The 11,242-nt window shown below is 42.9% G+C and overlaps 2 protein-coding genes across 3 annotated transcripts in view; one reads left to right on the top strand and one right to left on the bottom strand.

Moving 5' to 3' along the window:
* LOC117557188 (gamma-aminobutyric acid receptor subunit beta-3-like) overlaps positions 1-7,881 on the bottom strand; it is a 65,929-nt gene extending 58,048 nt beyond the window's left edge. The window contains exon 1 of one of the 2 annotated variants that reach the window (XM_034232896.1): positions 7,388-7,881. In XM_034232896.1, coding sequence (XP_034088787.1) covers positions 7,388-7,539 — 152 coding nt within the window. In that variant the 5' untranslated portion in view covers positions 7,540-7,881. The remainder of the gene's footprint in view (positions 1-7,387) is intronic. The other variant, XM_034232897.1, reaches the window with a different exon arrangement.
* LOC117557189 (gamma-aminobutyric acid receptor subunit alpha-5-like) overlaps positions 1-10,693 on the top strand; it is a 28,480-nt gene extending 17,787 nt beyond the window's left edge. Inside the window, exons 7-10 of the mRNA XM_034232900.1 lie at positions 2,699-2,842; positions 9,044-9,196; positions 9,375-9,586; positions 10,303-10,693. Of these exons, the coding sequence (XP_034088791.1) occupies positions 2,699-2,842; positions 9,044-9,196; positions 9,375-9,586; positions 10,303-10,593 (800 nt within the window). The 3' untranslated portion in view covers positions 10,594-10,693. The remainder of the gene's footprint in view (positions 1-2,698; positions 2,843-9,043; positions 9,197-9,374; positions 9,587-10,302) is intronic.
* The last annotated feature ends 549 nt before the right edge of the window (positions 10,694-11,242 follow it).

An 11,242-nucleotide genomic window follows, 5' to 3' on the forward strand; every position in this document is an offset into this window, starting at 1 on the left:
AGAGATGTATTGTGCCATAAAGCAAGATGACCTGATGTAAAGGACGACTAATCCCTTATTTTGGTCCACGCTGCCTGTATCCTAATTTAGCTTCTGGCCCTCGTTCAGCGATCACATGTTCCCCGAGGAGCGAGAGACTTAATTCAAGATGTGGTGCACTTTCTACTTCTACCGTGCGTCAGAAACTTGCAGCACATTTTGTCTCTAGAGACGTGTAAAATACCTAGTTTGGAAAACCATGGCAACGGTGACAAAGTGCCTCACTAAAAGGCCACGGGTTCACACAGGTTCAGGAGAACAGTTGCGAAAGAAAAGCATTTTTCTCCCCTGAAATTACCACATGATTGCCAAAATCCACGGCTTTCAAACAAGAAAGCCGGTGTTCAAGGCGAGGCGGATGATTACAAACGGTTTGTTCCCTGAATAAGTGCGTAAAGATTTAGATGTGAGGTGTACTGAACCTGAGGGAGAACAATCAAATATTCTGTAATGATGAGTCATCGCTCATCCTGTCTCTCCTTCAGCCCACAATGATCCGCTGAACACACGTGGTGGTGAATCATTCTGTGATGGCTCTCCGTCTTTCATATTCCACGATATGAATGTCTGAATTACTCGTATAAACACGAAGAAATCTGCGGTCCAGGACACGTCGTTGAATCTTTAAATCAAGGACATCAGTGCAGAACTTAGGGGGTCTTAACGACGTCACAAAATCTTGATAGACACTTAAAAGTCTACATGTCATCCATTTGCTTTCTCAAGGCTGTCCTCAAGTTACCTTTTGCACTTGTTGGAGTAATGGACCCCATTGTTGACAACAAGCCTTATCCTTCTCATTTCGAGCCAATTTAACCGGCTTCATTGACAACTGTTGCTTTTCTTTCATTTAAGCAAACTGTACAGTTCGATTTTAACATAACAGAATATTGATTTTACTATCCTTTTTACTTTCCTAACCTTAACAAAGTAAATGGATTTAATTGGCTGATTTTGGAAGACAATCAATGTTGATCCCTTCTGGTTTTGTCCGTCTAAAACCAGGAGATATTCAATAATATGATATAGAACTTGAAGCAGAGATTTAACGGTAAATTGATGATTAAAATAGTTTTTTGAATAAGCAATCAATCTAATAATCAGTGCAGCTGTAATTTTAACGCTATCATTCACATTTCATTGTCCAGCTCTCATTACATTCAGTTCAAATCTGATTTAACTGGGATGTTTGAATTCCCTTGCGTCACACAGACTTTTATCGGTACCTTGTGTTGTTTAGGAGAAACACATGTGGGTGAGTCCTCTGCATGTATTTCCATTAGTCTTAATGCAGCGCACCGAACAGGAAGTGATGAGTTTGGAGGAGTCGCTCGCCTCACACTTAAGACGGGAGCATTAAGCGTGACCTGTTGAAAAGTTGGCACAGGTGCACCGTCTTTCCTGCCAAAGTCTTTAGCTCTTCCATTGCGTAATGACATTCCCCAATAATCCCTCATTGCAATCTAACTACCCTACAATTAAGGGCCCTAGCCTTTGGCCTGACCGTGCCTACATTTAAACTCTGCACACACTCCTCTCCGCTGCACAGCTGCCAAGTGAGCACCGAGAGGAAGTGGAGATGTTATCAGGAGGACAGGAATACACCGGCTGTTACACAAGGCCAACGCAAGGGTGATGGTGCGGGAGAGCATCAGGAAAAGGGTTCAAATCTGATGTTTGTCCTACATGGATATATTCAATTCAAGAATAAGTGTGTACTTCACACCAGGGTGGTTACCATGAACAACAAAACTAGTCAAACTGAAGCCGGAAAATGGATACAAAATAGAGTTATGATTACATGTTTTAGCTCTATCGTATCACTTATGAGACGGCATTAATGCCCGCCAACTTTTGTGACATTGAGCGACAGAAATTCAACAGGTTTTTTCAAATTGCGTGCATGTGTGACACTGAAAGCAGTGTTAAAGGATATCATACTGTATCTTTCCTTTCTTTGCAGCAGCCTTAAGAGAAAATAAACAATTAAAGCATCTAAAGCAGCCGTCCTCTCCTTTTTAGAGCCTGCTTCCTCCCTGCTCCCATCCTTAACACTTTGATATGAGGCTGATTTGGAAACGTGACAAAAATCACAACAAACCAATGACACAAAGTATCATCTGTTCTATTAAGCTATGGTTGAATCTGCAGCTGAACAACAACAGATAAAGAACAACAAATGTGCCGTCTCAGACCCAGAAACAGTTGGCCTCGGCGTGGTCGATGGATGTCCGCTGTTTGAACATGAATAGATGAGGAAGCAGCTTCAGAGTTGCAGCTCTGTTTTTCATCAGCTTGTGATGCAACACTTTTCAGTTAATCTGACTCGGCCTGGTTCCTGCCGACAGGGGAGCTCACCTCTGACCCAGAAGTGTGGTTTAAACAAAAATACACTCAAATATCCTCCCACACACACACACACACACACACACACACACACACACACACACACACATGGAGGCATGCAAACAACATTTAGTTTTTGGATTTAAGCTGTCGGTCTAATCAAAAAGTGCTAGAAAGACTCGCACACAGACGTCTGCATGTTATGTCAGAGATGACAGGGTTCAATCTGCATTTTGGATGTTTCTGTGTTACAAATGTTAAATTCAATTTTTTTAAGCTAACTTCATGTCTTTCGTCTCTTTCTGTCTCTCAGATGCCTATCCGGTGTCCGAGGTGGTCTACACGTGGACTAAGGGAGCGGCTAAGTCTGTGGTTGTAGCTGAAGACGGATCCAGACTCAACCAGTATCATCTCATCGGGCAAACCGCCGGCACAGAGAACATACACACAAGCAGAGGTGGGTGGGGGGGGGGGTGGTGTGTGTGTGTGTGTGTGTGTGTGTGTGTGTGTGTGTGTGTGTGTGTGTGTATGAAGATCCATCTGTATAGCCTATACACACAAAGAGAAGGAACTGACATGGTTCTGTTATAGTGGTTAAACTCACAATATGTCATTTTCTGGTTTCGCAAAACAAATGATGATGTGAAGCAGTGTGGGATCTTGGGAGTTTGTCATTGAGCTTCAAACCAAATCGATTTAAAACGATAAAAACACAGAAGAAACCATTAAAATGTACTAATCAGTGTTTGCGCCGGACGTCCAATGACCAAAAATGTCCAATTTCTTAATTTGGTTGAAATATATAGTTACAAAACGACCAATATCCTAAAGTGTCTCTGGCAGCCAATCGAAACGTAACATTACGGGACACTAAATCAAACGGACCATTAATTTGATAAAATATAACAAAACAAATCTTAAATATTTGCATAAATGTTATATATTATATGTTTAAGCTATACAGTTAAAGGATAGATCAAAGTGAGTTATCAAAGTAGGTTATCCCAAAAGATGGACCTGGTTTAATCAAAGAGAAAGAAATAGGTAACAAGACTTCATGTAGTATACTTTATATATTACATCAGTAGTAGTTTTTATTATATGGAATAATAGGCTGACTAATATTATATCCTGGGTTTATTTGATTACCTACGCCAAGGGGCGGTTATGTTTTCATCTCGCTCTGCTAGTGTCTGAGACGGGTTAAATGAACACTACTTGCCCACATGTAATGAAACTGGGTGGATTTTGATTAATTTATACACATTTTTACTCGGTGCTCTGCAAATCTGCACTCCTTTGCCACATAGAGCTCCTTTGCTGCATCCCGTCTGTGGGACAAATGATTTAGCCTTTTGTAAAGATGAAACTTATAGATATTTAGAGTTTATTTTTGTGCATGTTACATTTTTTTATTATTTCTTCAAGTAGAACAAATCAGGGGTCTCAAACTCAAGGCCCGAGGGCCAAATCCGGCCCGCAACTTCATTTCATGTGGCCCCGCAAGAGCTTGCAAAGCATATAATACGTTTATTATACGGTTACATGCCACTTTACAGAAGCAGGTTTCCCACAAACTACATGTCCCACAATGCATCTCGTTTTGTGATGTGCACACTGAAGAGACTTGCAATTATTTGCCCTGGACTTCTGCTTTCAGACGTAGTTAATTAATACGTTATTATCCTATCCGATAATAATCCAATTCAGAGGCAATAATGTAATATAATACATTATTATATATTATATATTTATATAGTTACAACCGGCCCTTTGAGTGCAACCTTTATGCGAATGTGGCCCGCGATGAAATTGAGTTTGACACCTCTGAAGTAGATAGTCATAACAATGGGTAATAAATACATCAAATAAAAAACAGCTGCTGGTCTGCCTTTATAAAATGAGTTAGTGTTTTGTAGTGTGTACAGTTAGCATACATTATTTCACATGCATTCCTCCTGAATAATTAAAGTAGACGATGCTGCTACAGAGTTGGACACAAAACGATAGGAAGTGCATTTCTGAGCAATGGGAGTTGTGACATTAAAACCGTCAGAGCATCCTTTTTTTTGTGAACTCAGAGTATTTTGACGTTTTTTAAGTTTATTTTACTTACTCAGTGGTTTCATGTACCTTGGATTGAGTGCCACCATCAAGGGAAACAAAGTAAAACAGTAATGAGAGGGACATTATATTCTGGGTTTGAATTGATTTTATTGGACATTTAACTTTCCAAACGCATCTTAAACCAGATCCATAATTTGTTCTTGCCCACCTTTGTCCCTGCCATACTGTATGTGATGCATGATAAGTGTAAAACCCAGAATAACGTGATGTAACTAATTCTAGATTAGAAAAAGATAAACGCTGCGAGGGGGAGATGGCCGTGCGAGGCCCAGAGTAAATGTGGGAAACATTATCAGGAGATCAGAGTCAATGAGTGAAGGCTAGTGGAGGAGAGTAGCCTATCCCTCACACAACCAGCTGTCTATAGGCCCGGACAGCCCTGTCAAACAACACTTATCCCTGCATGAGCCCGAGCACACACACACACACACACACACACACACACACACACACACACACACACACACACACACACACACACCCACACACACACACACACACCACACAGAGCTAGAGAGAGACCTGAGAGCAGGGTTAATCCCCCCATCCAACCACCCATCAGCTTTTGCATAAGAAGATGACATCACAGATCAGTGAGGGATTGGTTGGCTGTCGCTGAGTGTATCTGTGTGTTAGTGCTCTTGTACATTTATCCTCACGGGCACCGAATGACCCGGCAATAATGGTAACAAAAACATCCTAAAGGTCGGGACATGTTCATGACTTCTAATGTAGGTCTATCTGGGTTTGGTTGAGTTAAAAACGTGAAATAAGTTACATTTCAGTGGACTTAACATGTAAGCTAGGGCCTCACAAAGACAGGAAAATAAACCCGTGTGTGTATGTTGGGATTGGACGGCCTCGCTCTGACGCTTGAGTAAAGGAGGGGGGGGGGGGGTGAGTGGGGGTTGGGGCGTTGAAAGGCATCTGCTTAATACTCTTATGTAAAACGGAACTGTAATACACTTCCCTCCAGTCTCTAGTAGAATCATTATTAAAAGTGTGGATTTCCCCTGGCTTTTTTATTTATTGTGAAACCTGCTTTTGCTTTTAAGCAAAGGGTTAACACGGGTTCGCTGTCTGCATGGATGCAGGGCTGCAATGTGGAGAAGTTAGTTGAATATTTGATAGAAGATAGAATAAAAGGCCGCTTATCTGGCTAGCAAAAGTCTTATCATACATTAAATGAACAACACTAGAGAATACCTTAATATCTTTGCACGCAACATGTATAAAAGTCAAAGATAAATAGACTAAAATAAATGTCAAAAATACTGAATCAGATCTGACTTGTGTGCAATAATATATATGTATAATTTACTATCAATACTTTTAGGGGAAGTGCATCAATAATATACTTTAGATTCAAGCTGCACTTTTTTGTAAACAAACCAACCTATTCATTTAAGCATGCTTTGTACCCCGAAATGCACTGTGTTTGTACTTGAGGCCTCCATGAAGCACGTGCAAATGCAATTCTCACTATATTTTAAATCACGCAAGCAAGCTAGCCATGTTTTGTCGTCAATTGTTGTCCAAATAATCCTTCAAAAGTTGCCAATTCTTAAGCATAATGTCACCAGTTTTGGCCTCCAGTGACATCGTTTAAAGCCACCAACTGCTACTTCCTTTTTTACGAGTGATGAAGCAAAGATTTAGGATAAACAACATGTCTTTAATCTTTCTGTAGAAAAGCACCTTGTACTTCCACATGTAATCAATAGTCCAGATCCTTTTACAGGAATGTATACATCTTACAGTTCACTTTACAGTATTTCTCTGCCCCTAAATAATCAAACCGTCTGTTCTGATTATTACAAGAGTTGCGAAACATTATGTGTGAATTCCTTTCAGCCGAAGGACTGAAGGCGGTAAATCATCATTCATGCAGCTCCGAGCTGTCTGGAGAGCGTCCAAATCAGAGGAGGGAGTGCTGATGAGTTTTGGCTCAGGGGTCACGTTCAGACCAGTTGGTTCATTTACTTTCTCTTTGCGTTTCTCTCTCTTGCTCAGAACTTCCACAGAGCAAATATGACTCTTAGCAACATGCTAACATGCTATAAATGGAATTAAACCAGCTTGGATTCACCTGACAAGTGTTACTGGAGGTGGAAATCACAGATGTGTGAAAACAGCCGGCATGTTTTCACACATCTGAAGCTATTTTTGCAACTTTAGCATCAACTTCTTACAGTTTTTTGTACCTGCTACTACATGACGTTCTTATGCATTTTCAAGAAGGTCTGCCAATAGTCATTAAACGTCTCAAATGCTGCAGTCTGTTGCTCTGATTAAAGTCACATGGAGTTAACTATTGTTCCCTCGCCTGATTAAAATAAGTCTGGAAGCCCCCCTGCTGTTAATTTAGTCTAGACAAAGTAATGAAGCACTTGTAAACCTGACATTCAAAACAGGCAGTCAGTTAAAGCTCGCCTGGCCTTCCTCGTTGTTCCTCTGCTCGCTCTAACGGCAAGGCCTTAATAAGATAGTCTGTTTAGTTATTCCTGGATAATAAACGTACATCTTGAGACCTTCGTGTATAGCTCAAAATATTGTTTGCATGTGCAGTTTAGAGCCTTTAATTAGCACTGTCTAATCTTAGACGACACTCCCGTTTGAGGACATGAAGAGATTACCACGCAGGTTTCTCTTTGAAGACATCTTTGGGGATATGACTTCTGCTCTCTCACACACCAATATCCTCCTTAAAATAACTCCCGGCTCCAAAGTGGATAAGACGTGCTATAGTGCGGTTTGTCGGGGCTTTAAAGAGTATATGCTGTGGATTATTTTAGCTCATTTCCTAGAGGATTATCGCTAGTTTGGACCTCTCGGGTTTACCCTTCAGGGCAAAATGCTGCTCTAAAAAACTCACCAGTTGACCAGCATGGCAGCATCGTTCCCCGCGATGAAAGGAAGTTCCCCTCGGACGTGTGGAAATACAAATCCTTGGGAGAAAAGCAGTAAGATCCACCAGAGGAACATGTTCCTCCTCATTCCTCTGCCCCCAGTCCTGTTGGGATCCATGCATCAAGGGCGAAGGTGACCCTGGGGTGTCCCAGGTCGGCAGCGCCTGGACGTGTCTGGATGTTTCCAGCGATAGGAGAGGTTGACACTGTGATCCAGACAGCCTGGAGTCATGAGGGCGTCAGAGGGCCCAGGTGATGGGGTCTCACTCAGAACTACCGGTGTTTGGGACCTCCGGACTGCGGCATGGCTGGGATAAGCTTTGCAGATATTTACCTCTCGTTTTAGTTTAAGCCTCGGTGCATTTTCTGAGTTATTCTACCCCCATCAAGAACGCTTCACCATTATTCCACAGACAGCTGTCAAACAACAAAAAGTATTTAAATAAAATGTCCACACTTGGCTAGCCCCCCTCCATCCCACCAGTGATTAGCAGCGGCGAGTGTCCCTCTCCGTGGCTCTCAGTTTGTGTTTGTGTGTGTGTGTGTGTGTGTGCGCGTGTGTGTGTGTGTGTGTGTGTGTGTGTGTGTGTGTTGCCGGGATTGGGAGGGTGTGGCTAAGGGCTCTATGAGGATCCCGGGACAGGAAGCTTCACCCCTCCTCCCCCCCCCCTCTCTCTTTCTCTCACTGATGGCAGGATGCAGATTGTAACCAGGGATTAGGGAGGTTCAAAAATCCGATTTTGCCTGGAGAAAGTGTGTGTGTGTGTGTGTGTGTGTGTGTGTGTGTGTGTGTGTGTGTGTGTGTGTGTGTGTGTGTGTGTGTGTGTGTGTGTGTGTGTGTGTGCGTGTGTGTGTGTGTGTGTGTGTGTGTGTGTGTGTGTGTGTGTGTGTGTGTGTGTGTGTGTGTGTGTGTGTGTGTGTGTGTGTGTGTGTGTGTGTTGTGTGTGTGTGTGTGTGTGTGTGTGTGTGTGTGTGTGTGTGTGTGTGTGGCCTGTGGCCTGTGTACAGAGTGTGTGGAATATAGTCGTTGGTTTTTTTTTCATAGTTCAGCAGCGCCTGCTGGCGAGAGGATTTTTTTAAAGCCTCAAATGCAATCTTCACTTGTTTAACTGAACATTGTCCTCCCTCCCTCCCTCGCCTCTCTTTCTATCTCTCTACACTTTCTCTGGATTTACCTCCATTGTCAAATCCCGAACATTAACTGAATAATAATCTACTGTCAAGTCCTCGCAATAATTAACGTATTTCTTTCGTGCAATAATGGATTTGAAGCCTGAATATGAAATGTTCTCTTTCACCCATCTTTTATTCACTTTACCACCTCCGCATGGTTCCCTATTCTCGCCGTTTGCACCAATTATTACAGAATGAAATAGCAGGCAGGGGGAGGGACACATTAGTTTGGCGATAAGATGTTATGGCCACTTTTAAAGCTGTCGAATTTGTGTTCATAAAAGGAAATGATTCATGATTATGATGTCCTGTGTGTTAACCTGACACCTGTGGTGCTGTAAGGAGGTCAAATCACATATTAATAATTCCTCAAACAACATTGACCCTGCCATCTTGTTTATTGTCCCCATCTAACCTCATGTCCTTGTTATTTCCTCGCCTCCCCTCAGGACAGTACACAGTGATGATGGCCCACTTCTTCCTGAAGAGGAAAATTGGATATTTTGTCATCCAGACGTACATGCCGTGTTTCATGACCGTAATCCTGTCCCAGGTGTCATTCTGGCTCAACAGAGAATCAGTTCCTGCCAGGACTGTCTTCGGTGAGTGACTGATTTACTCATTTGTTTGGTAACGTTTAATGTGTCCCTGATATATTCACACGAGGGAGGATAATTGTCCGCCACTGAGCAGCAGTAGGTGGCAGTTAAGAGTTATTAAAGCGCCCACCTCTGAGTGAAACTGAATATTAAACCTGTCATTACTTGTGTTTGCACCCAGGGGTGACCACAGTGCTGACGATGACCACCCTCAGCATCAGCGCCAGGAACTCTCTCCCTAAAGTCGCCTACGCCACCGCCATGGACTGGTTCATCGCCGTGTGCTACGCCTTCGTCTTCTCCGCCCTCATCGAGTTCGCCACGGTCAACTACTTCACCAAGAGGAGCTGGGCCTGGGACGGCAAGAAGGCTCTGGAAGCTCAGCACCCGAAGGTACAGCTTCAGCGTGTAACGTGAGATATTTAGGTGCAAAAGGCCATTCAAAAGTCTTATACCAGAACACAATCAAAAGTCAACTTCATACTGTCTAATTAGGCTTTCTCTATACATTTTCTTAAGCATAAAAATGTTCTTACAGATGAAGCACTCCAGATCAGACCAGCGGATGTCAGTGGCTGGGGGTGTTGCCAAATTGCTAGAGGGCGTTGCCCAATTTCCCCATTTGTTCAATTACAGGATTTAACCATGAGAGATGAGACAGCCCTTTTAATATTCAACTATAATATGTCTGCATAGGTGTTAGAACTCATGCTACGCTGTTCTGTTAATAAGAGCAGAGAGGCTGTCATTAAACATAAACCTGCAATCAGTTTGAATCAAAATCAGACGGCTACCTGGGTGAAATTCAATCACCCAGCACCCCCGCTTCTAACCAAAAGGTTTCCCATGTGTGAAATCACTACAGACAGAATGAAACACATTGATTATCCCACCACTGTGTTAATCCACCCCTCCCTGAAGTGACTGTTATTTTGTATATATTGATTGTTGTGCTTTTATTTACATATATATATATATACATATATATACATATTTGTTTTTGTTTTTGTATTCGGGATGGTGGGACACGGTATTTCGATCTCTCTGTACACACAAAGTGAAAGATTGACAATAAAGTTGACTTTGACTTGTGTCTTGTCCCGCTGCAGAAACGAGACCCCATGGTTCTCTCCAAGAAGCCCAATAACATCTGTTCAGCGGGGGTCAACTACACCCCAAACCTCACCAAGGACGTGTCCATCTCCACCATCTCCAACACCACGTCGGTGCAGCTCCGCGCCTCCGAGATCAAGATGGTGGACCCCAAGAAGACGTACAACAGCGTGAGCAAGATCGACAAGATGTCTCGGATAGTGTTTCCCGTCCTCTTTGGAACCTTCAACCTGGTGTACTGGGCCACGTACCTCAACAGAGAATCGGTGACGGTCACGTCAACGTAATCTCTGTGTGTGTGTGTGTGGTGTGGTGTGTGTGTGTGTGGTGTGTGTGTGTGTGTGTGTGTGTGTGTGTGTGTGTGTGTGTGTGTGTGTGTGTGTGTGTGTGTGTGTGTGTGGTGTGTGTGTGTGTGTGTGTGTGTGTGTGTGTGTGTGTGTGTGTGTGTGTGTGTGTGTGTGTGTGTGTGTGTGTGTGTGTGTGTGTGTGTGTGTGTGTGTGTGTTGTGTGTGTGTGTGGTGTGGTGTGTTGTGTTGTGTGTGGATTAAGTTTGAGAGTGGGTGGACTAAAAAAAAGGGGACAAAAGTAATAGAATAAAAAACAAATGTGCGCGCTTGAAGAACAAAAACTATACTCGACTATCTTATTCAAGCACTCTGATTGGACGCAAGGCTGCAACTGAATCCCTTTCCGTGTTCTCTTATTTCATGGCCTAAAAAAACCTGCTTGATCACAAAGAAACTGCTCCTAAGACTTCGAGAGAGCGACTGCCTCGCTTCTCTTTGCATGACGCTCAAAAGGAAACCATGGACTCGTCTGTCTTGAATACCGACCATGTCGATCACCGCTCGAAGGACTCTTCATGGAGGTTTGAAAGGAAACTAACACAGCCGTTTTTCAACATATTCTGACTGTGGAGGCTTGAAATGCTTTGGA

The sequence above is a fragment of the Gymnodraco acuticeps genome, unplaced genomic scaffold (genome assembly GCF_902827175.1).
Source record: "Gymnodraco acuticeps unplaced genomic scaffold, fGymAcu1.1, whole genome shotgun sequence".
NCBI lineage: Eukaryota > Metazoa > Chordata > Actinopteri > Perciformes > Bathydraconidae > Gymnodraco > Gymnodraco acuticeps.